The sequence below is a fragment of the Anopheles maculipalpis genome, chromosome 2RL (assembly GCF_943734695.1).
Source record: "Anopheles maculipalpis chromosome 2RL, idAnoMacuDA_375_x, whole genome shotgun sequence".
Classification (NCBI taxonomy): Eukaryota; Metazoa; Arthropoda; class Insecta; order Diptera; family Culicidae; genus Anopheles; species Anopheles maculipalpis.
In genome coordinates, this window is record NC_064871.1 from 24909110 (window position 1) to 24935627 (window position 26518).

The 26518-nt window shown below is 44.0% G+C and overlaps 3 protein-coding genes across 4 annotated transcripts in view; 2 read left to right on the plus strand and 1 right to left on the minus strand.

The window, feature by feature from the left end:
* LOC126558189 (calreticulin) overlaps positions 1-24994 on the minus strand; it is a 75711-nt gene extending 50717 nt beyond the window's left edge. Inside the window, exons 1-4 of one of the 2 annotated variants that reach the window (XM_050214156.1) lie at positions 24892-24986; positions 24679-24783; positions 22016-23067; positions 9889-9903 (exon numbers count right to left, since the gene is read on the minus strand). In XM_050214156.1, coding sequence (XP_050070113.1) covers positions 22031-23067; positions 24679-24783; positions 24892-24970 — 1221 coding nt within the window. In that variant the 5' untranslated portion in view covers positions 24971-24986 and the 3' untranslated portion in view covers positions 9889-9903; positions 22016-22030. Of the gene's footprint in view, positions 1-9888; positions 9904-22015; positions 23068-24678; positions 24784-24891 lie in introns of those variants that run through there. The other variant, XM_050214155.1, reaches the window with a different exon arrangement.
* On the plus strand, positions 1694-2715 carry LOC126558967 (transmembrane protein 179). The gene is made up of 4 exons (XM_050215059.1): positions 1694-1876; positions 1944-2087; positions 2155-2316; positions 2385-2715. Exons 1-4 carry the CDS (start codon positions 1767-1769, stop codon positions 2659-2661), a joined length of 693 nt encoding a protein of 230 aa, XP_050071016.1. The 5' UTR covers positions 1694-1766; the 3' UTR covers positions 2662-2715.
* Positions 5545-18485, plus strand: LOC126556972 (mucin-5AC-like). The gene is made up of 4 exons (XM_050212554.1): positions 5545-5655; positions 15486-15687; positions 15777-15888; positions 15978-18485. Exons 1-4 carry the CDS (start codon positions 5631-5633, stop codon positions 18474-18476), a joined length of 2838 nt encoding a protein of 945 aa, XP_050068511.1. The 5' UTR covers positions 5545-5630; the 3' UTR covers positions 18477-18485.
* Positions 24995-26518: the final 1524 nt, after the last annotated feature.

Sequence of the window (26518 nt, forward strand, 5' to 3'; positions counted from 1 at the left end):
TGTATAATTAAAATATACACAAATCAGTAAAATTGATATGATGATAGTTTTTATTCCTCGTTGTTGTACATTTGATACGCTTATATCACATGGGATGGAATCTTTCGGGAAGACCGCTTTTCCACGAGATGTTGAGCCAAAGGCATGAGCGTTGCAGGGGAGTACCACCGTCTGGTCGATCTTCGGTTATTTTCTTCTTTGGTTACATTTTTAAGTTTACAATTACATTTACATTACATTCCATTTTTTCAGTGTTCGACACCCAACAGCTCGATACATGGAAACACGACTAGATAGACTTGACTTAGTGCAAACAGGATGAGCGAAGTGTTCTGTTATCGGTAGGGACGACCTTCGTGACTGAGGCAACTACATCCTGGCGTTGAGATGTAGGTGTTTGGTCGGGTGATTTGCTTCTTCTCCTTATTCTTTTTTTGAAGAGAGTCAACAACCAACGAAAGAATCCCACGCGGGAAACTTTTTTGGTTAGGAGTTGGGAGATTTTTTCAAATTTAATTACGAATCATCGGAATAAAACCCCAAAGTGTTAAAAAATAAAATTGTTCCGAAAAAAAGGAGGTTTGGTCTGGCATTTCTGGGTTTCGTTACCTTAATTCTACAAGTAGCTTATATAGCGGACGGTATAATCAGGGAACGGGATTCGATAATCGGTCAAAAAGATCTGCTTATGAAGTGTGAAGTCTGCATTGTACTGTATGAATCACCGGTCCCGATTTTATGGATCATGATTATAGAAATCGGAACTATGACCTCGGAATTGCAATAAATGATTCAAGATTAAGCCGGCTACGTTTCGTGCGAGGTGTAGTACTACATTCGAAACCTTTTTTTTTTTGGTTACGAAACCCGTTGATAGGATAGTCCTATGACAGAGGACATGAGGACTATTATTAAATGATATCCTTTACTGTTCCTTATTTACCCGTAGTTGGATAGTTAGTCCTCCCTATGAGAGGTACGATCTGGATGGGATTTGAATCTCGGTCCTGTCGTGTAAAAATCGTCACCGATGCCGCCTCTTCCACCGGTCTGCCCTGTTCCGGCTTTTGAGCGACCTATTAGGTCACGCCGACCATCTAATGGCTTACTAGACTTGCTGATATCATGTAGCTGCATAGTCAGGTTCTCACTACGGAACAACGGATGCGGATGGGATTCAAATCCTGGCCCTATCGTGTGTAGACCGTCGTCGCTATCAGCTCTTTCTCAGGACCACCTCAGGCAGAGGACACGTCGCTCAGCGTTTAAATTTGGAAATCCTTTTTCCGTACGCAAGTTTAATTTAAATTTTAAAAAATATTAACGACACATCCTTGATGATTGAAAATTTTCAACCAAAACACCAAGAGCTGCAGCGAAATTTTGAATAATTTGTGCAAATGTGTTTCTTTCAACTGTAGAAAGGCAACAAAACAATACCACACTAGTATTCCGCGCGATAATGTAAACGTAACGTGTGTTCAATGAGGTTGTCAAAATATCAATGTTTACAAAAAACGATAGTGCTAGGAGAAGATTGAAAACAAAGGAGAATTGGGCGAATTTCTGTACGTATTTTGTGCCAGTACTTGAACATTTAGCTACTACATGCTAATTAACGTTATGTCCATGCCATAGCTCAACGAACCACCAAATATTAGCCTTTCCGTCGCTTGCTCGTTCCTAAGGAGGAAGAAGAAAACGGCTTATCGAAACCTGCATAGCAATTCTGCAACCGGCTGCGTAGCTGATGCGCCATAAAGAAAATGGCCCTGTCTAATGTTTTAATACTGAGCCAAATCGCTGGCCATGTATTTGCATTTATCCTGTCCATGTGTATCTTTATTCCGCTCGCGATACACGTCCGATCGTTCGAGTGAGTCGTCGGTGCTTGATTCACTGCTGCTTCAACGGCCAATAATGTATGTTTTCTCATTTTGCAGCGGCCACTGTTTACTGTTTACCACCGGTACATGGCAGGAAAAGGATGGTCTTTTCGATGTAAAGTGGGCTTCGGAAGCATACTGTAACTATCCAATTATCGTCGGTGTTTGCTTGTTCATCATTGCCGGAGTCCAAATCTATAGGTTGGTGTATGATGTTACCTTGATAATATGTTATTGTATTTACAAGTATCGTTACTTTTTGCTACAGGATGGCTTTGCTAGCGTACCGAGAACTCGAAAGTTCCTTTTTGGGATTATTTTTTGACGTGGTATTCAGCATTTCGCTCTGTGCAATGACACTGATCGCAGCCATTATCATTACCCTTGGTTTCATGGCCTGGTGTGGTGAAATGACCGCCCGTTTCCCTTCGTAAGTTTTTTGGACGTCCCAAAGCTAGGGTTTGCCTCGAGTACATTAAATTTATTCTTCCAACACAGGTGCGAAATCGCAGATGGCCAAAATATTACCAACGTCGAACTTAACATTCAAACGTCCGGTTTCTACATTGAAATGGGCACAGCACAATTCGGCGCCTGGGCCTCGTTCGCAACCTGGGTAGGTTTGTCCGTGTTTTCGCTGTTAAAACTTATCAACAACCATCAGGTACGCAACATTCGCGTCTCGATGTACATCGAGCGACAGCGCCTAGTGAACGAAGAGGTGTATCGCAATACAACATCCGAGCTCCCATCGGGAGCGCTTAGTGATAACTAAACATGCAATACTGTTGGTTTTCCCGTGTCACCCGTGAACCAGTACGACTGGCTGTCCAGAGATGGAGGGTTGGAAATTGATAGCCAATAAGATGAAAAAAAAATCAACTAAGATATTGTTTCCTTACATTACTATCATTGTATTCGGTGTATACAGCTTTATTTTTAATATTCTACTCGATTAATGTAGGTAATATCTGTTATCGCACATTTACTAAAGTCAATCAGCGAAGCGAAATTCCATAACTCTTTTGAATTAAGGTGGATAAGTGAAAAACAAAAATTATGAAAAAATAAATGAAAAAAAAACAAAATCAGGTGTATCCTTAAGATGATGAAAGTCTCTTGAAAGTGTACATAATACTATTACAAATTTGACGATAAGCGACACATCTTTGGTTAGGAAATTTTTCCATTACAAACTTAGAGTGATTTTTGTTCAGCTGCTAAAAAAAAATGGGGCGATAAGAAGAATATGATAGTCAAGACTTCAACTGTCTTCCATTATGTGACCCTCCAGGAGCGAAAGAAATCTTACCGTATAACGTTTGTTGGCCATCACGTACGCAGTACTCATTGCGATGTGTTTTAAGGCCACTTAAAAATTTTAAGAAAGTATGTTAAGAAAAGGGAATTTCAACAATTTCAATGTACCGTCTTCAATGTGTAAAATCGTTATCCAAACGAATGGTAACCACGGGAATAAAAGCTTTGCAAACTGGTGCGATTTTAGTTCGACAACTTGAAAGTCAGTAATGTGAATTAATGTTATCAACAGGATAAAAGCATGATTAAAAATTATTCTTGATATTCCCACTGATCCCAACTGTCAACGAATGAACTTTTTGAACAACTGTCAAATCGCACGGTCACTTCACAGTCCCATGGTGAATAATTTGTCAAACCCGTAACATGGCACGACCTTGCGCCGTGCACACATCAACCCAAACGCTGATTGTTCCCTGCTGGCCAGTCCAACAGCGAAAAAAACGCATACGGACACAGACAAGACAAAAGCTGGTGCGTAAGGAGGCTCGTCAGGTGCTCGCGGGCGTTTGTAGTCGTTTTCCTTTTTTCCCCCGATCCGGAGAATACATCCTTACGGTGAGCTTTCCTCAACTCGTCACCAAACAGGATACCTGTGCAGCTTTATCCCGTGTAAGCCTGCGAGCTTGTGGCACGTACCAGCGTGCGTGCGTGTGCGTGCGAGTGAGTGTTTATTTGTGTACACACCGGGATTTCCCTGCTTTTTCCCTGCGGCGGAAGTAAATAAAAACGTATTAATAGGGATCGGTGACGACACACCTCTCCTTTCCTAGCAGGTCCGGTTCCTTTTGGGGCCGCACCGTTCTATTACGGCAAAGGAGGTCAGGTCTTGAAGGGGGAAAGCGACAACGGGGCGACAGAGAAAGAAGCAAAAACGTCAACTGCGGCGATCTCGCTGCTGGTGACTGTGCAGTTGTAGTGTGTGTGTGTTTATGTGTACGCGTTGGGTAGGAGTGAGTGAGTTTGCTGGTATCCATTTTTGCTCGCGGATCTCGGAGTAACAAACCAGTAGCGGAAAGGACCCCGTCGTATCGTTTTGCGCCGATTTTAGAGCCATTTCCGGTGCCGGAGAGGGTAAAAGGAAGTGTCAATCCTGCGAAACCCAAGAACGGAAGAAAACGTATGCCATAAGGCTGAGGTTTAGGAGAACTCCCCAGTATGGCAGTGTAGACTCATCACAATCACATCAATCGCAGCCAACCGTTTATTGTTAGGGTCGACCCTTTTAGTGTCGACCTAGGGAGGAATCACATCATCATCGCTTGAAACATTGCACTTCTGCCATGATAATCGTAGGTTAATCTCGGCTAATTCTGCCACTGGCTCAATGTCGGCGGATGCATCCAGGAAAGATTAAGCGATAAGGTAAATCGTCAAACACTCCCGAAGTCCAAAAATTGACGGTCAGTCATCGGTGGGACATACACACATACGGTCCGTGGATAGCGAATGTGGCGCACGGAAAGTGCCGTCCGGTGGTTGTTAAAGCGTAAAGCGATTGCTGAGTGTGCGTGTGTGTTAGTGTGCATGTATGTGTGGTTTGTGGGGCATGATGTGTGCGCCCTTGGCTTGACGGACGACGTCTCTAATGCGCGATATGATGGTGCTGTAGAGCGAAGAAAGAGCCCCACATCTCATTATACATACCTCAAATGGCTTTTCTAGCGGCGGTAGACGACGGGCATCCCACTGCCTACTATAGTGCGGTCTGCAAGAAGTGCTAGTGAATGTGTGAGTTTGAAATTGAAGAAGTGAAAAGTGAAAACATCAAACACCCTACCGAAGACCGGGCGCACACACAGCATAACACAAACGGTTCCCTTTTTCTCTTTCTCTCTCTCTCTCTCTCTCTCTCACTCTCTCTTTCTCTCGCCGTCTTTGTCTGTTGATGTGGCTGCCGCCGGTCTGTTTGGCATACCACCATATCGCCGGCCCACCTTCTCCGTGCTCCCAATCCAACCAAATCCACCCTTTTTAATAATATCATTCGGTGCGGGACACCGAAACAATCCCTCGTGTTTCTCGTTATCCGCGCCTTCCTTACGGCGCTAAGCACTCCGGTGCTGCGGGCTGTATCCACGCCACGGCTAATATCCACCGGAGCGCATCGGGGAAGGAAAAGCGAAAATCTTCGCCCATCAGCAGCCAAAACGGGAAAAGAAAACAAAACGACGCACGAGCAAACGCACAGGAAAAGCACCCGCTTTACACACGGTGGTTGTGTATGTGTGTGTGTGTGAAGTGTGATCGCGAAAATATCATCTCTCCCCACGAACGTGGCCTCCCGGCAACAAGGAGGGCACCACCCAAACGTCGACGTCGTAGTGGTGTTGTGCATCACATACGTGACATTGTAGCTGGTGCACTTTTCCGGCCCCAGCGTTCCAGCACAAAATCCCCGGAACTGCACGCAACGAACGCACGATGGATCATTTATCCAAACCAGAAGGTAAGCAACGCATGCTTTGTTTATTCGCTACAGGAATCTTTCAACAAGAAGCTACCACAAAGATGAGGCGAGAAACAAGATTAGCAAAACTGTACAGCGAACCGCTCGGCGAAGAGTACACGTACGTGTGATTTAATTAGGTCCCAAAAACGGGAATGATCACACTGCCAGCAGGGCCCATGAAGATGATGAATCATACGTTTTACCCATCCACTGTGTGGTGTTTGGTTAGGAAACTACAGCGAATCGCGGTTCGGTAATGCCAGCTGACCAATATTATGATTACTAGATCGACAATAATTGCGTACCGCTGGGGTGCGTGATATTTACCCTTTTCCCTCCTTTTTTTGTACAAAAGATAATGAAAATACGCCTGTGTAAGCCAAGGGACTATTCCGTTAGGGTATGTCAATGACGTGTGCAGGTGCCACTATTCAAAAAAATTAATTATGTCTCCATGTCCTGCAAGAAATTATAACTTCATTTAGGGTCCGTCCATTCAATCTTTCCCCTTATACAATGCTCCCGTACGTACACACCTTTGGCGTTTTTAATTAACTCAACTTCATGGCTTGCGTTTCCCGACGTGGCTACCAAGCAGGGAAAAAGCCGACACTAAAAGGATTATGAATGTCCTCGCTATCGGTACAATGTTGTCATGATGTTTCCGTTTGACCTAGTTTGACCGGGAACGGTAGAGGGATACTCGCATACGCATACACGCGCGCTACACTTCCTTTTTCTATGACCTTTCTCAACATGGTTTCCGAAAAGGTGGTGTAGTGTATTGACATTTACTTTCGCTACCATGGCATACTTAAATCGTACACCGGACTGCACTGCCACCCTCAACTGTCAAAAGTTCAACGAACCTTTCCCGGGGAGGGGTTTACTTTCGGCGAACGACTTGTGTGCAAAGTTCTGGGTTAAGCGTTGGAAGCGGTTTGGCAGAACAGAAGAAAAATCTACTGACCTACATTCACTAGTGCCGGGGCACACACCTACATTGGTTCCCCGGGAAATGTCAGACGAAATGTCAAGCCCATATCAGTTCTACCGATTGAAGATGAATCGTACTTGCAAATTGGCTTCGGAAAGCAGAGAGGGAAAATCGATATTTGAAAATATATTTTTGATGGATGAATTTGAAAACATTTACCAAAGGTTCTAGACTTGCTTCTGGGTACCAATGGAAGGACATCACCATCACCAAATGGTTGACGTATATCTAGGCACAATAATCAAAGAGTCATTTAGTAGCGAGAAAAAGAATAAATGACAAAAAGATAAAATAAACTCAAACCCTATAAAGCACGTCTCCCCCGAGTGACGATGCTGATGTGTCATGTCCTGTTGAAAGAAAGTCTACACGTTGAGCAAGAATGGCAAGAAATAGAAATAGATCAATTACTGCTGGATGCTTCCGTTTATCGGATCTACCGTGTTGGAAATGGAGAAAAACGGAATGAAGGATGGTAGTTTTCGCATTTTCCCTTCCGCGTATGGGTAAAGCAACGATAGGACAACATATTTCCGCTTGTAGTACGAATTCCAAGAATATAAGCATCCAACGAATGGTCCCTTTTAGCATCAGTTTTATGTCCTCTAGTGGAAGTTGAATTGAATGAGAAAGAAAAGCGATCAATAGGAATTAATTTTATGTCGATAGCATTACATTCCGGCTTCGAATCCGTGGCTAGCTTTTGTTGTTCCCTACGAGCAAAAGCGTCATCTGATTGAGATGTTAAAAAAAAACAAATCCCAACCCCTCCCGGGGGTGGTGGAGAGATATCGTTCTGAGGATGACTCAATGTGAAACTAAAGCGAATGACAATTTCTTTGACAGTCAGGCATATACCTCGACTCTCAACTGAGGTTGCCTTCCCTCTTGGTACGTGGAGAATCTAGGCCAGACGGCGATCCGTGCGGCCACACCCAAGATTCAAGATTAAAGCGGAGAAGACCACGGAGAAGAAAACCCCACACAACTTCTATTGCACATGGGCACACACACGCACACGTACAGACACCACCGCTGTAAGTCTGTAATGTGTGTGTGTCCTCCTTCTCCTGTGAAAACCCTTTTGATGTGTCAGCCACACAGCCATCGGTTGGACACACTTCCCGGTTTTGGTGTGTTGTGTAAAGTACGCGTTTCCTCGGTAGAAACGCGAGGATGTCGCGTCATCGCGCTACATCGTTGATAAGATTATTGAAGCGGCTGGTCCGCTCCAAGTACGCGTACGCACACAACCTTCTTAGTGTGGCGCAAAAGCGGATGTTGTAAGTGCTTTTTATCGCAAAAAATAACCAATGAGCGGCAGCGGCGAGCAATGGTGCTGTAAAGTTTCGTGTGTTATCATTTATCCTATCTGTTTTTTCCGTTTCTGCTGCTGTAGTTTTCAGTTTGCAAGGGCCACAAGTTGACCACAACCCTTGCAGTAGTAGAGCCATTTGTTAAGCATTCAATTAAGTGTACAACTAAATCAGCTTTCTTCAATGTCATGAACTTGTTGGGCAGGTTGGCTACTGACTGTCTAGACTAGCAGATATCATGCCTATTATGACCAACTGTTATGACCACTTTCAATCAACATGCTAACATGTCTTCTTCTTTAGCTCTCCCAAAAAAAAAGCTCACCTTATCATGTGCCCTACCCCGCAAACATCGCGAACATGCTTCACGATGATTCATGATTTTTTTATTTTAAATTTTATATCAAACAGAGTAACACCATTTGACAATACGGCACTGGACCGTAATAATCAAATGTAAATAAAGAGTAACACCATTTATGGACTGCAATAATTTTCTTTTCCGCACCCGCATCTGCCCGTAATTTAGTGTGTGTTTATAAATCTAAAGGAAGTAGGCGCACGATCGCATAATACTGTTGATCTTCAGCTTTTATATCACACTTTCACGGTACGAAAGCTCATCAAGTTGCCTCATACTTACGGCACCATTTGCTTGGGAAAACTTCCTCAAAAGTATGTCGTCTAGAAAAACCGCAAAGAAACGCCATCACATGATTGTATAATTTTCCCAAATAAAAAGAGAAAGAGAAAACAAAAATGGTTCCGAGTTATCTTCCGAGTCGCATAAAGAGGCGCCGCTTATCGGAATGACAAAGAATATGATTTTTGGCGAAACTAAATCCCTAAACCCTACTACAGGGTTTTCAACGCTGCGATCCGTAGAGGGTTTATGCTTGGTCTTAATCAATAAATATCTATTCAATTGTATTCTCAAAAAAATTATTAAAAACTGATTTACTCAGTAAATTAGTATCGTAAAATGTAGTAAAGATTGAAGAATGTTAGTTTACTCAAAACTAACTTTGGCGGCTCGTTGGTTTGGTGACAGCAGCGCCGGTCTTTACAAGGCAGCACCGAGATTGAAGTGTCAGTGTGAGGACGTAGTGAGTAGTGAGGACGGTCTAGTAAGCCCTTAGATGGCCAGTGTGACTTTTAGAAGTCGTTTAGCCATGAAGAAGGAATTTGCCAAAAAAACAGGGACAGATTAGTGTTGTTTAAGGCTGCAAGTTTAGTTTATGTGGGTCTCGTGTTGTGAGCTCGTATGCGAGGGAATTAATTATTAATAAAGCAAAGCTGATAAAACTAAGAAACACACCATTTCAAAAAATAACAGTGGAAATGGTGTTAAAACGCATATTGCTACTTGAATTTTGAAAGTAAAAGAAGAGCTTTATTAATTATTTTATGTCTAAAGGAAATAGAACTTCTATTTCTACTTTTTGTTTTAAAAAAATCGTACTTCATACCCTGACGCAAACCAACGATTTAAAAACATTATTTTTAAAATATATACGTTTTCTATTACCTGTACAATAATGCAAATGACAAAAATAGAACAAATATTCTGTAAAATACTGTCTACAAATTTTGCAAATATCACGCCGAATTTAAACCCTTTATTTTATAAAACTATTTGCTAGCGCTGCGTTAAATTTTTTTAGCCTTTTTTATTTGTAGAAATCACAATAATTCGTGTACAATAACCTAACAACTGTTGAGGGTTCACTTTCATTATTAATGTAGATGGAAGATGATTTGGCAGATCGTACTATGGTTCCTGATTATCCCGTAATGGCGTTAAATTTTTAAAGCAGATATACCTTTTCTAGGCTATCCTAACCAAGTGGAGAAACCCCTGCCCTACATTACATTCTTTGCACGTTCCGAACCCGTGCTTTGGGAGGCGCCATATGTGCGCGCCTTCATTCGCTGTTTTGCCTGAGCTCCTCTCATGTGTCGTTTAGCATTTGTTGGGATGGGATTTATCGTTTTGTTTTTCTTGTCATAAGTTTTCTACTCTTTTGCTATGTGACTCTTGATCAGCATGTTCTCTAGCAGATTTCGGTTTTGGGCATTACCACAGAAATATTATCAAAAAGTGCTTAGAGAAACTCTCACAGAAAATATCCTAAGAGAACAATTGTTCCAATGATTGTTATTAACATGTGAGCATGTTATAGTTCACAATAAAAATAGCTTCAATATTGTCTAACATAAAATTAAGCAAAAAATGACTTTATATTTTACGCCCTTTACCTTTTTTCTAACAACCACAACAATTAATAATGCATTAGTAAAAAGCGATCATTTATTAAGACGAAACAAAAATAATCGTTCATAATGGTTTCTTTTCAAAAGTCGGATGCCAAATATCATTACTTTCTTCCCTCAATTTCTCCTTACCCGATCGATCGATCGATAGCAACAGAAACGTTGGCAAGTTTTAAGTTGAATTAATTTCTCTTCATAAAAAGATCATCTCTAAAATGGTTTAAAAGCGATGGAAAAATCATACCGCTCTTGTGGTATTTTTTTTTAAACTAACCAGCAAAACAAATTATCTTTCATGAGACAGCGTAATGGTTTTCGATGAGTGGCCGTTGGAAATCATCACACTCGAGCAGTTGTCGCCGGATCTGGTCGAGGGGGGTTTTTTTTCATACATATATGTATGTGTAAAGCGATCGTTGTGGCCGTAAAATAATAATCGCTACATTTCTCCCCGTATCAGGAGAAATCGTCCCTTCGTACAGGGCGCCACTATCTTATCGTTGTTATCTGCCTCGGTCAAGTCTCGCATTTCCTATTGTTTTCCTAATCGATTCGGTACGAGCATGACGATCGATTAACTTCCCGACACATCCCTGTGCTCTGTGTGTGTGTGTGTGTACGCAAACAATCTGTAACTTTCAAGCCTCAAGTACATGGTGATCACTCTAGGGAAGAGTACAACCCCGTTGAATCATTTCGTTTTCATAACAAATTTTGTTGTAATCGAGTGTCTTTGTACGGTTGCTTCGGGCATATGCAACTACCACCACCAGCAGCAGCTTACTAACATACTCACCTTCAAGACCAGTGCGGCTTGGTTGGTGTGTCGGCCCGGATGAGTCATGTGTAACTTTGCAACACAAATTTATGGCCACCAATTTGCATACGAACAATGCGTTTGAAACCGTCTCGTTTCAGCGAATCGCAGTTGACCAGCAGACCGACCCTACAACATTCCTGTAGTTTTCGTTTTACACGCGTACGAAACTTTGCCCAAAACGAAATTTCCGAGTGAATGTTTTTATTAGCGAACAAACCTCAAAGGCATGATAGAGGCGTGAAATATACGTTCAAGTTTTATTGCTTTTATTAGTTTCGTCTAAATTTGTAGCATTTTTGTGTCTAAAATCACCAAACGTTCACACATTTTTTCAAAAAAGATACAACATCCCAATTTATATTTGTGATCTTCGTACCGCTTCTCTGATGATATCATATGAAGTACTGCTCGTGCTATAGTACTTAAACCATCAAACTCTTCGAACCGCGAGATGACATACGCAAATGAGCGTGCTTACACACGATCATCCTTGCCGTGGTCATGATCGAGCTTGAAGGTACAACTTCACCACCTTCAGTCGTCTGTAGTTATTGATATTGATTCTTTCCAGCGAACCTACCGCGCATCATCACCCACATTCATGACTTCTGGTTTGTTGTGTCTTATTTGATGACCACACCACCATCCAGTTTTGTTCGGGACCTGTTCGTTTCAGGGCCAACCGGCCTAGTAGTGGTGGCGATAGTGACGGGGGTGTTGATGATGTATCACTTTATCATCGACCATTTGACTTGGGTGTCGCCTTGCGAACCGTCTAATGTTACGTGCTTTGAGTGTCCTCTACGGCGCCACGTATTGTTGCATAATGCTATCAGATATCTACTTAATTGCTTAGTCTTAGTTAGGTGTTTAGTTAGTTTTTCTGTTCATTTGTATATCACAGGCCTTAAAATCAGATCAGAAAGACCTAAGTTATTATGCGCTAACATTTTCTCGGAGGGAAACTGTTGTAAGATCGCACTTGACCAGTTTTTCGGTCCCAAACATCATGCAACAGCACCAAAAATGCGATGTTTCAGATTTGTTTCAGAATTCGGTCTCAGATGGCACATTAACTGGCAGCTTATGCTGACGGAAGCTGAGAGTAATTTAGGTGTGAAAAATGTCAACCGCAGCGCGCGAAAATGGTAATTGCTAAATTTAACGACTCTAGCCACGCTTGACATTCTATTACTCAGCAAGTCTGCATTTATAGTTTTGTTTGTTTAGATAAATGTTCCTACAATGTTCTTGAAGTTCTTATGTATTCCCGAATGAAGATGCAAACGCTTTCTTCCACAAACACGTAGGAAAAAACGACTAGTGACCTCGTTATTATTTCCTAAACCTTATTTTCTTTTCGCAAAGTTGCACGTCGAAAATTCTTAGCTCTTCAGAGCTCAGAGCTTCTTTTCAGCTCAGTAATTTTGCTCAAATCCTACATTTGCTCATCAGGCCATACTCTGAGACCTTACTACTGTTCCTGATGATGCCTCTTCTCCTTGGCTTAACGACCTTCTAGGTCACGCCGGCCATCGGATGAGATACTAGACTTGCTGATATCACGTAGTTGAATAGTGATACTACGTAGTTGAAAAGACTGCAGAGGAACGGTCCGGAAGGGATTTATAACCCAATTCTGCCGTGTGAAGTTCGTTGTTGCAACACTACCGGTCCGCCCTTCCGATGCTAAATACCGTAGTACCTCATCCAATGTAACACAATCCCATGTAATATTAAGCAATGTAAAGTTGGTTTTATGATGTATTACTGTGCCCAAAAAATAAAGTAACTGCGTTTTTTTCTTAAATGTTTTTTTTTTATTAGGCACCTCTTCAACCTCTTCTAACACTCCTCAAAGCAGGTGGAAAACGCGGATGCTGGGAAGTCCTTTAGTTCCGCCATCGCTGCGGTTTGTATCTCCTCGATAGTGTTAAACGGTGTCTCCGAAGCTGCCGTTTGAACGTTGTTGAACAGCCAGAAGTCGGCTGGTGTCAAATCTGGCGAATACGGCGGTTGCGGAACAATATGGGTGCCAGTTGTTGCAAAAAACTCCCTCAAAATGATGGCCGTATGAGAGGGCGCATTATCGTCTTTCCTTACCATCTTTCAGGATGGTGTTGGCCCAAGCTTTGGACATCTCTACACTTTCCGAAAGGTCTCGTATCCTCAACCGACGATTGTTGACCACCAAATCCTTGATTTGGACGACGTGGGCGTCGTCGGTCGAGATGGATGGTCTCCCCGGACGATCCTCATCTTCGACCTTCTCACGGCCATTCTTGAAATCACTGTACCATTTGTATACATTTTTCTTCGACATAGATTCTTCCTCCAAGGCTTTTGTAACTCCTAGCCGGGTTGATGTTGTGACTTGAAACGTGGCAGAACTGTCAAAAACATACATATTGACAAACTTAAAACAAAAGGCTTCTTTTGGCACGCAAAATTTGACATCCAACTTTACCTTACTTTTCGGACACAGTTTGGCAAATTTTGCAAGGCAAATGGGACGAATCTTGTACCTTAGATTTCTTTAAGAGCATTTTTCCGTTTAATGTCGCGATGTTACCATGCAAAGCCAAGAAAGATCGCGCTAGTAAATGGCTACGTGCCAACGTGGTTTAGTTATAGTAAATATTTCATAAACCCTCTTGCATCGCAAGAGATAATGCTTTTTAACTACCGTCGCTTGGATCTTTTTAGGTTACGTGCGTGTCCCTAGAGTTTATCCATAGAATCTTGCATCCAGCTACCGTCTAGCTGCTGCTGCTAAGCAATATGCATTTGAAACGCCACTTTTGCTCTTTGTTCTTATCTATCTATGGACGAGGAGCTTGTATGGGGCGGAAATTGCGAGTTTACCCGGAGTCCCCATAACTCTACCGTACGAGACGACGTGAGGTAACATGATCAATCCATTCCCGTTCGCAATGACTTAGCGACGAATCAAGACAACACTCCAGTTATGTTTAGGCTCTGTTCTTAAGCTTTCGGTTTACTTCCACGGTTGTTGTAGGCCTAACCTAAAAGTGGAGAAGCATTTAGGCTGAAAGATCGTCCATTGGCAATTTTAGACTTTGGTACATAGCTCAAACGAGATGATGATCGGGAGAGTCAGCGTGCTCTCTACGCGAAAGAAAGGCGCACGTGTGTGTGTGTGTTTTATTGTGGGGTGGTCACCACTTTGGCGGTTGTTCACCTTTCCGTGGTTATGTCCGGGCCGTATAGGACGCACTTTATGTTGTTGTATTTCTATGTTTTGTTTTCGATTCTTTCAATCATGTGTTCTCCCTCAAATGGTCCACTCTCACATAAACTCTCTTTCTCTCACTCGCTGTGATGGCGCTTGTTGGCCATTCGATTCGAGATTATCTCAGGTGTGTGAGCTGCTGTGCCCTGTTATGTGTGCACTGTGCCGTTCGATGGCCTAGGGCACGTTGGTGCTAGTATGAAACTTTCCGTGCACGAATGGCGTAATCGGGAGTCCCTCTAAGCTACGACACATTGGCTTTACAACCGGCAAGTTACCCCGGCTTATTGGATTGGATCGGGACTTTCGAGTTTTCGTACAAGACGTGGAAGTGTTTGTTAAAGTTTCAAGAACTTTACTAACCACAGCTCCATGTTTATGATAATAATATGCATAAGCTGCTACAGCACGAACTTTACCTGAATCATTCATGCATAAAGCATAAATCCCCTCTTAAAAAAACCCCCCCTGCCACACTCTGCTGTATAATGAACCCATAGATAGGCTTCATAGATTAGAATCATCGTCTGATCTTTAACGTTTTTGTGCTGCAGCTGGTCGGCTCGCGCAATGCACCATCATCATCCCATACTTTTGCTTCGTCCGCTCTCTAGACCAAAAAACCAGGCCAAACTGTGGCAACAGGCAACACCCGCCACCGTCTCGATGTGTCGGTGTTGTGCTGTGGTACTAAACGGAGGAGGGAAAGTGAAACACGGGAACCCTCCACAACCACCAACAAACATCACCTTCTCGCCATCATAGGGAAGGTCTCCACGGTATTATATATATCCGTCTACCACAAGCAGTGTCGTTTCCCCAGTTCTTGAGCTCGGTGGAAAACAACGCGAAAGAGAGCGATCTCTCTGCACGGCATGATCTAAAGGCGCGGACTCTATGCCTGCACGATCCACTGTCACTGATCTTTGTGTCTCGCCAATAGCGCAATAGACATTCGTTTATATAGGTTAAACCACCGTCATTGCCCTACCGCACACAATGTTCGGAATTCCAATGTTTGACGAATGTTCGATCGTTCCCAACTTCATACAGTACACCCAACACGCTACTCTCGTTGAATGTCGAAACGACGCTAATTTTAATCTGCAAAACAGGAGAAGTCGAGACTGATGATGCAACTTTCTACCACTTTTGTCCTACTTTCAGTGAGCGCGGTCGTCGAGTTCGACTACACGGCCAAGGAACCGGACGAGCTGACACTTAAAAAGGGTGCCATCATTACGAACATCAAAGTGCAGGATGGTGGCTGGTGGGAGGGCACACTGGTCGCTACCGGCCGTACCGGCGTGTTTCCGGACAACTTTGTCCGTGTGCTAGAATCGCAGGACAAGTCGCAGGTCGTACTCAGGTATTGCCCCGTGCTTCGCTTTCGTGTAGCTTTTCCAACAACTTCCGTACCTAACGATGTCGTTTTCTCCTTTTCTTCTCCCCACCCAGAGATAAAAGTGCAACGCTAAATCGAAGGTGTAAAGTCATTTACAGCTACCAAGAGAACAAAGCCGACGAACTAACGCTTGCGGTTGGTGATGTTATCGAGTTTTTCGAAGAGGTAAATACACCAGCTGCTGCAACGTGGTTCAAAGGACACGCCATGGTAATTGGCCGCTAATACTAATACTGTCTTGTGCTTGCTTTTAGGTCGAGGAAGGATGGTGGCGCGGAAAGCTAAACGGGCGTGTAGGTGTTTTTCCGTCCAACTTTGTAGAAATGATTGAATCCGTATCTCCCAAATCGTCCAGCCGCAAAAGTGGCAACGTGGGTGGATTGGGTGTAACAGCGATCGATAGCAGCACCAGCAGCACCGGTCTAACGGGGACAGGTGGAGGATCGTTGGGCGTAAGCCTTTCGAAAAACAACAGCCTCAACAAAAGCCGCACCAGCTTGAACAGTTCGCGGGAAGACCTCGATCGGCACGATGCACCTTCACTCCCTCCGAAACCGGTACGGGAGCTGTGTAAGGTACTGTTCGCCTATCAACCTGCCAACGAGGACGAACTGAAGCTGGTCGAAGGTGACATCATAACGATCCTCTCGAAGGAACTCCCGGATAAAGGCTGGTGGAAGGGGGAACTTCGCGGGCGGGTTGGTGTATTTCCGGACAATTTCGTTTCCCTTCTCCCGCCGGAAGGTGGTAAATCGTCCGCCAACATATCGGCCTCGGTACGATCACTTGCCAGCAGTACACCGGGCATCGGGACCGGCACCGGCAGTCTACACCATCCGGGTGTAGTTTCACCGATAAAAGACCCACTGCACGTTCCGAAACCGGATCGTCCACCCGCGGCTAGCAAGATGCAAATGTTTACCAAGCAAACATCCAATTCCTCAGCCTCGGCGACTGCTTACCGCAAGGAAAGCTTCGGTTCGAAAGATTCGTTGAACGAATCCACCGGCAGTGTCGGAAGTGTTGGTGGCACGGGTTCGGTGACCGGTTCACCGACGTACAACAGTGTTGCCGCACACCGCAAATCGCTCGAAAGCAAAACCACGGACAGTTCGGTGGCGGCAACGGGTGTCGTAACGGAAAAGCCTCCGCGCAAAAGTTTGGAAAACAAAGCGTCCGATATGCGCAAAAGTTTGGAAAATCTGGACGATAAGAAGGCTACACCGCCACCAGTGCTCGGTAAGAAGCCACAGGTTCCGATCAAAAAATCCCCTTCCATTACGAGCGTAACGGGGAATCTATTTTCGGGGTTGAAACAAAAGGTGAAGGGTGGTGGTGCGTCGATTGACAAGATCGACAAAACCGTGGACGAACGTGATGGTGTCGGGAGCAGCAAGGTAAAGTCGGAGGTGGCGGATAATGGGGACCGATCGATCGTTGGCGAACGGATCGAGGTAGAGCTGGGTCACGTTGAACGAGGCACCTCGGTACTGAAGGATATGCGTGCGAACCGGGCCAAGGCACCGAAAAGGCGGCCACCTTCGTCACCGAGCAGTATTATTACAACCGATCCGAATGCAACCGGTAGTATCACGACCAACGGTGGTGGAGGTTCGTTGAGCAATGGAAATTCTGGCCTCTTCAATCAACTGTCGCTTTCGTTCGAGGCGGACAGTCCTAAGCCGGATCTGAACGCATCTTTCGGTTCGAACTCCTCTACCCTAGCCTCGGGGGGTGATGGGGAAGAATCGTTGCCCAAGGTACCGAAACCACGCGAATGGGAAAAGAATAAGGTACCGTGGATGGACGAGCTGAAAGCGAGCCAGGCAAAGAAGACAACCGCTGCGGAAAGCAAATCACCCGAGCACCATCATAACGTCGTTTCGTCCTCACAAACCGTCAGCACCGGAAATAGTCACTTTCAGCAGGAAGAGACAAATATTTCCAAATCATTCCATGCGAGTTCCAGCAGCAGCACTACCACCACCACCGGAACTCCACCGATCGTACCGTCCGGGAATGCTGTTCGTGCACGGCTAATGGAACGATCTGCCACAACGACAAGCGTTCCTTCGGAAAGCAATCATTCCACCAGCAGCGGACCTAATATGAACAGTTCCTTCGATCTGATTGCGTCGTGCAATCGGAAGGAACCCGTCAGCAGTAGCGGTGGTACGACTTCGCTTCAGCAGCAACATCTTCCCACAGCCATCGATACGTCCGGCGTAAGCGCAATGACCAAATCGATGTCCGCTCTGTCCACCACTACGACCAAGATTGCCATTTCTGCATCGTCCACCGGTACGGTTTCGTCGACCACGACGGCGGTCACCGAAAACAACGGCACTCACGAACCGGAGACAAAGGCCGGCACCGTCCCGGCCGCTGCACCCTCGCCAAACAGTCGTCCGGTCAGTGTGAACCTTCGGAGCACAAGCATTTCGCCAACGCCACAGAACCGCAATGCCAAAACGATTCATATCGTGGGTAGTAGCATCAGTAAGCCTCCTTCTTCCTCCTCGACCATGCTGGCGGCGGAAACGACAAACACTGCTACCCCGGCCGTCTCGATGGACAACGTGTGCAATCGGGTGCAGGAGCTCGAGCAGAAGGTGACCCGTATGGAGCGACAGCTGGCGACACAGAACGGGCTGATCGAGGAGCTGACGCGGATGTTGCGCGGCGAATCGGACAAGGTAAAGACGCTACAGAAGGAGCTAGAAAAGTATGCACAGTGCGTCACACAGGTATGATGAATGGAGTAAACGTGGGTCGCGTTTTTTATCGCACGTTTTCGCGTAGTATTACATTTTATCAATATTTTCCTATTACAAAAAAAAAAGTGGATGAAGCAATAACCTACGAACAAAATCTCACTTCTCACTATAGTAAGAAGTAAGATTTTGTTCCTAGGGAACGAAGGAGCCGCCTGCCCTAGCAACAAACTCTCTCTTCTCGTTATAGTGAGTAGCACCTGCTCACTGTAGAGAGAAGTGAGAGAGAAGTGGAGGCTTTAGGCACACGAAAAAGGTTTCGGATTGTTACCCGATTCTTTGACAGTCAGAGTGTATCGTCTACGTGTACAGTGATTGAATAGTTTACGTAGGATCGTTTTGCGTGGCGTTAGTGATCGGATTGTCGAAAATGCACAAAAGGTTAGCAATGATCGGAGGATACAGAAATGTGGATAAGATTTTTTTTTTGTACGCAGGAGTGTGCGTGTGTGTTTCAAAATGCCATGAAAAGTCGCACCGGCGTGTGAGTTCGTTTGCCAATAGCAAACGTGCTGAAATTCTAATTAATGAAATACGGTGTATGATAGAAATTAGACAAAAAAAAACTGAATTCTATCCGATCCGAAAACTACGTGCAAACTCGCACAACTTGGCAAAGGAGGTAGTAGTGTAGGTATCATCAGTTATTACTTTACTTTCGAGATGAGAGTATCTTTTCTTTCGAGTTGACGTATGGACGCATACACGCCGTAACTAGTATAAAACTAATAAGATTAAAAGCTAAGACTTTTTCCTATCGATCATTCCAATCGCTTTTTCTAGCAACTGCTACGATAGAAAATACCGTACGGATAATATATTACGCCTAAAGTATTGACATACCTGTAGGAAGCGAAAGCAGAATAATTAGTAAATGCGGAACATAAATTCCAAAACTACTAACCAGCAGAAATACAGAGAAAAGTATGCAAACGGAAACACTACTAACTGCAAACACCGGGCCCGATTCCGGAAACCCCCATCATCATCATAACACTAAACGTTGGAACGAGAGCTGAGATATAACTATGAAAGAGAGAGAGAGTGAAACCCTCGTACCCGGTACGGATTTGTTGAGGTTTGTGGCTTGCTTTTTTATAATATATACATATATACATACATACACAGACATTCATATATATATATATATATATATATATATATATATATATATATATATATATATATATATATATATATATATATATATATATATATATATATATATATATATATATATATATATATATATATATATATATATATATATATATATATATATATATATATATATATATATATATATATATATATATATATATATATATATATATATATATATATATATATATATATATATATATATATATATATATATATATATATATATATTTACATATAGTTAGCGCAACACGATTCCTCCCGAAAGACGTAAAACGTTAATTCCGAATTCGTTTTTTTTTTTGTAACTACCACACCATTCACGCGACATTAAATAATAGTAGCAAGTAGGATATGTGCATTTCGTCATTTACATTAATCGAGGGTGGTAATATGGGACCGCAAAACCGTACTGTAACCGTGCTGCTGTTGGAAAGCGAAAAGCAGCAACGATCGTACAGTAGGAGTAAGAGGTAGTACTGGTAGTTGTAGTCCGATACCTTTAGTGTACTTAAGCCCGCGCGAGAAAGGTGAATCACATTAAAAAGTATGAAAAGCGAAGAATACATTCCAATTGGTTAGTTTCTTTTCCTTTTTATTTGTATTTGTTGTTCCGAAATACTCATTCACGATCATTTGGAATGTCTGCTCTTGATCAGTAAACTTTAGCGCTGCTCTGTTGTACATTTTACGATTATCAACTTCGAATATATCGCCAGCGCGTTGTGTCGTCGATGTACATCCACGACTGTATACGATCTCCGACAGGTTTGACACCCTCTTGATCCAGCCTACAAGATCGCTGTGATCTACGCCTCTACGCCTTATGCCGAATCTTGACCTTAATGGTCAAGATTCGAGCATGAGTCTGGCAACCTCATCACGTGCCCCAGCCATCGTATCCTTTGGGCTTCAGGCTACTGACAGAATATCAGCTCAGTCGAACCGCTCAGCTAGCTCGTGGTTCTTTCTCCTTCGCTACATGTCATGCTCGCACAAACCGCCAATGGTAGTCAATAGCACCCGTTGTTCGAATATGCCGAATGCATGAGACCGATCGTACCAGTGTGCGAAACATCGTGCGAGGAGTTTGATGAGGCTCACCAAATGCTGCATTTCCTATGCTATGCTGCATTTCGCTATGTTATGTTGTATTTCGTCTGATTTTTTGAATGTATTCTACTAGTGAAGCTAAAGTTGAATAATGCTTAATAATTCTTCCTCAAAACTTGTTGAAAATTTTTCAATTGGACAATTTCATGAAAATCGCGCTCTGTCCTTTGCCAGCTGGTATGGAAGGACTTTGAAGGGGCCGTTCAGTGGAGATCTCTATGACCAGCTGTAGGATGATTTTACGGATAGTATTTATGCCCTCCACACGAACAGCTTGTGCGTGGTAGGCCTAAACTGTGATTACTTCATCACAGTTTAGGCCTACCACGCACAAGCTGTTCGTGTGGAGGGCATAAATACTATCTGTAAAATCATCCTAGCTAAATCATCGCCAGAAAACTTCAAATATCGAGGACTACTGGCATAGAGCTGGCCCACCTCCAACCCCCCGTGGTCGCAGTTCCCCATATAAGTATACAAGCAGCAATAATAAACGTCATGTAAGTTTTTAATGTTTTTTATTGTTTCTGACTGTTTTTTTTTTTCGTTAACACCACAATGTTCTTCAACAAGTTGTTCTCTTCTGTTGTTCCTGTTGCTTTCTTCTTAGTAAGTCGTCCGTCCGTCACTCTGTCCATCAGGGTTTTTTCTACTTTACAAACTTGTACGAATGCCTTCTCCTAGCTCTTCTTAAACATCTAAAACCAAATACACTCATCATCTTAGTGGGGAGGAAAATAATTAGGAAAGAATTAGGGAAAACAAAATGACACCCACAACAAAACAAAACGAAAAACAACTTTACTTAGACAAATGCGATGCTGTGAGATTATTCGATGATCCTTGCGCACATCCAGCTAACGTGTTGTGTCATCCTTTCCCCCATTCTTATACGCCAGTACGAGATGACTATTTGAACATAGCCGAGACAAGGCGCCCGGTCTTTCAAGCAGTACCACCTGTCCGGAGGTACTACTGCTGCTTCCGTGTTGTTTTTCAGTCCCTGGCTTCTCTCTGTACGTGTTATTACTTTATCGGCTATCTAAACAGATTTCTTGATTTGTCTCTCTATTGCGGGCTTTTGTTGTCCTCCTTATATCGTAGTTGTCGTCGGTCGGCCTCTTCCACTGTGTTGTATGTTGGCAGTCGATTTGTTCATTTTATTCAAGTGCCACCGTATTCCATAGGAATACGTTAAAACGCCACGTGCCCCCGCCAGTGGGACAGTGACTCCTCACTCACACGACGCGCCCTGTTTCTTACAGCTCATCATGTCCCTCATCCTCCACCTCGGTCGCTTCTCCTGGTAGCGCATTGTCCGCATCATCATCATCGTCCTCATCCTCGTCATCCTTGGCAGCTTCCTCGGCGGCCGCTTCCTCCTCCGCCTTCTTGCGCTCTTCCGCTTCCTGCGCATCCTTTACCTTCTTCTCACCCTCCTGCGTTTCCTTCACGGTGGCGGCCACCTTCTTCGCTGCCTCAAGATCGTTCGTGATCAAGAAGTTATCGAAGATCGTGCCCGACTTAACCTGCCACACATCAATACCAACCGCGCAAACTTCCTCCCGCAGGTACAAACTCTTGTCCTCCACATACTCCGGATTGTCAATCTCCGGATGCACCCACACACCCTTGTACGCTGGGTTATCGATCTGCTTCGGCTTCCATTCGCCCTTGTACTCCGGGTTGTCAATCATCGGTGGCTCCCACTCACCGTCCATCTCATCGTCCCAATCGTCGGGCTTGGTAGCATCCGGGTCGGGGATGTGTTCCGGTTTGTCCCAATCTTCCGGCTTGGTATCATCCGGATCGGGGATGGTAGCACGATCGTCCCAGTCTTCAGGTTTCTTCGCTTCCGGATCCTTAATCTTCTTCGGTGGCAGGAAGTCCCAGTCGTCTTCCAGACTGCCCGATTCAACCTTCTCGTTGTCGATCAGCACCTCGTACGTGTTGTCAGCGCGCACGACCAGCGTGTAGAAGTGGGTGAACACATCGTCCTTGCAGCGGATGTCCTTGTTGATCAGATGGTTCTTGCCCTTGTAGCTGAAGATCACGTGCACCTTCTTGGTGCCCGGGCCGCAAATGTCCGGACCGAACATGACCAGGTACGGTGTCTCACCGTGCAAATCCTTCTGGTCGACGGAGCAGTCGAACACCTTCAGGTAGCCACCGCCGCAATCAATGTTCTGCTCGTGCTTGACCGAGAATTGAATCACGAGCGTATCGTCCTTGTTGGAGAACGGCGTGAACTTGTTGGACAGTGCGTAGAATCGTGCATCCTGGGATGTTTGCAGACCTGCCCGAAGATAATGAAGAAATATTTTTTTAGAACGAAGTTGTTTGAAATCGTTCTTATGTCTCATGCAGCGACAGCGCCATCTTGTCCCACATTCAATCAATATGCGACACAAGCAAGAAATGAAGATTGGTAACAAACAAACTAAATACGAGGTAATGAGGACTGTTGTGTTAAAAATAAGTCAACAAAGCCAATGTCCGGTTCCACATACATATACTCGAAGGTAAACATGAAAAGCCAACAATAAAAAACAAACCTCAATACATATATCATTCTTTCTTGAACGTGGGTACCTAGCTTTCTAGAACATGAAAAAGTGGGCATTTTTCTTGACTGCCCCCCCAATGCTTTAGCACCCTTGGGGATTCTATCTAGAGGGTAAATGGGGGGTGCATGTGTGTACGTTTTTGACACGTTCAATTAAAAAGAGCATCAAAGCAGGCTTGTTTATTAGCCTAGGGATGTCACGCACGTTGACTGTTACAACAAAATACATGGATGGGGTGTAGATGCAATAAATAATTTAAAAACACATCCTCTTTGCATGCTTCGTGACCGTTCCCGTCCCGTTGCCTTGGTCCGGTCTCACAGACCGGACCAAGGCAACGTCTGATACACAGCAACAGTAGTATTAGAGGCATTATATGATAAACATCGACAACCTTTTGCGAGTTGCACACGAAAATCATGACAAGTAATGATGAGGGCTGCCCTCACAACGGCCTTTTCCCTTGAGTGCTGGGTATACAAGGCCATGGAAAATCGAACAGTAATCATAAATCCATTTGAACATAGTGCTGTGCACGATCAGAACGCCGATAAAGGCCGAGTCTGTCCACAACGCCCGGCTTTCTCGAACATTCCGCCGTGGTGCGGAACACTAACACCACACCATCACCATTACCGAACGGACACGTCACAATATATGTCGAATGAAAAGATGAGAGCATATAGAAAGCATACATCCGTTGCCACGGCGACATACGCCAAAGAACAAACTGCTAAACGAAATAAGGAGAAAGAGAACGAACAAACAAGCATTATGTTTTGCCGGTTTTTCCTGTTCTTCTAGCGATCGGTTTAATGTGTGCTACCGCGACTTGCCGGGTACGTCATCTTTTAGCTATGCCGCATTATGCGTGCTTCTGTGTTGGTTCTCTTTCGCACCAATGTGTTACCGTAGGTGTAGCATCATCGCATAACCGTTTAATGATTTTTTAACATATTCTGGAGGCTTTCCTACTTGGATAGCTGGAAAATTATGCAATTTTGTTGTTCCACGTCAACTCCTCAATGTCGTCCATGCCTCTTTATCAAGGGAGACACACACACAGGCAACACACCCACTTTACCAATCCTTCATCCCCTTTTCTCTCGCCTATACATTTCCATTCTGGGACACAGGCGGACAAGCATAACGGTCATTCACATTCTGGAAAATTGACACGTCGTCGCTGCTTCTACTGTTTGCGATCTTATTTAGCATTGCGTCTCTTCGCTTTTGCAACTTGTCATCCGTCCCCTTGCTCTAGGTAGGAAGGTACATTTCTTTCTATAGCTTTCTTCAACCCCCCTGATGCGTCCCAAAACCCACCCATTTATGCTTACCTTTGTCGGTATCGGCATCGTTGAAGAACTTTCCGGCTGTGTGCACAAACTTGCCATACTCCACACCCTTGTGTTCACTCTGGACCCACGTCTTTTGCCATGAATCTGCGGAAAGCGAACAGAAGAACACACATTTAGAAACGCGCTTGCCGGGAGTGATATGTGTCGGCTATATGCCGGGGGAATTATCAATTCGCACGTCACACTACTTACCGTCTTTGAATCCTTCCTCGAAGTACACCTCGGCGTTAACCGCCACGATGGCGGCTAATAAAACCGCAAACATACGCATCTTTTTTGGTAGAGTGTTGAACAACTTTCCAGCAGCACTACGGGTGTTTAACACTGCACTTCCCCTAAATGCACCGCACTCACCGAAAGCGAGACTGACTAACCGAACAAACGTATGATAGACGAATAATAATAAACAACCAGGTAGCCCGGTTTTATGCAAAACTTGCTCTTCTCGCCGACGGTGCTGCCATCTACGTAGGCTATGATTGGTCCGCGTCGAACCAATCACTGGCTCACAATTGGCATCGGTTAGGCCCGGTGTGTATCTTTTGACATCTGACGTACGATGAAGTGCGCTGTGGCACGGCGTCTTTTAAGAAGATATCTTTGACGGATCATCGGGCTAGTATAGAAAAGGCAGTAACCACGAACAAATTGAGCTGTTTGGTGGTAGTCGAAGCAGGAACAAAGCTTTTGAAGGTGACTAGGCGGTGGAATAGCTTTTTTCATTCACTCCAAATCAAACCGATTGTCGTTTGCCTTCGTAAAGCAGCGAGCTAATATGCTGGATTTAGTTGAGTCGAACCTGTTAGTTATCAAAGACAACTGTAGCTGCAAAAACTTAGCTCTGGACAGAATTTCCTTCAAAATAATCAAAATAACCTTACCATTTGATCATATCAAGAAGTGGATACGGGTCAGTTTGTTTAAGTAGTCGCTTATTCAAGTCACGTCATAGTAAGCCTTATGTCCACCTCACGGATTTCATTCGGTGAGAAGTTGAAGAAAATCTTGACCTTCTAAGCTGTATTTTATATATTTTTATATATATATAAGCTGTAGCTGATATCTTGTTAGAGTTTCTAAATAAGTAGGTATCTCCAAAAAATAGCACATAATATTAAAAAAGAAATTAAATGACAGCATGGAAGAGTAGAGCTGAGAGATACTTATATTTCCGGTTTTGTGTCTTCCGGTCCATACTACGAACGTCGACGCTAAAGCTGATCGAGTTTAGAGGACCAAACTTGACCTGCAGAACTCCACATACAGTTGGCATATTCAATAGTATTACGCACTAACGCAAAATAGGGGGCTAGCAAACAGGATCAGAAGACAATCAGTTTCTATGAGATTGGTCATTTTGTAGGCTTTAGATTTCGTGGCCATCACGAAATAGGATGTAAAAATTTTTGCTGTCCAGGATCACACCCAGGTCACGTAGACACGTGAAAGTTGATAAAAGTTGAGAAAATAGTTAAAGATAAAAGGATGACGCGAACGAAAAACCGATGTGATGGAACGTTTCCTGGGGCAAAGGTCAAAGGTCAATGAGAGAATTGACAGCTGTAGTTTTACCGGCGTTGTGCGTGTCAATCGCTGACTGTCAAACTTTGTACGTCGGGCACAAAGAATGCCAATTGTGAGTCGCTGATTGGTTCAACGCGAACCAACTGGAGTCCGAGTGCTAGATGGCAGCACTAGCGGCAAGAAGAATATTTATATAAAAAAGTCGGCGAGCATTCCCATCTAGCATAAATGAGCAGCATCGAGAGATTTTAGGGCAAAGCTGTTGAAGCCCTAAAATGACTATTTAAACATTCAG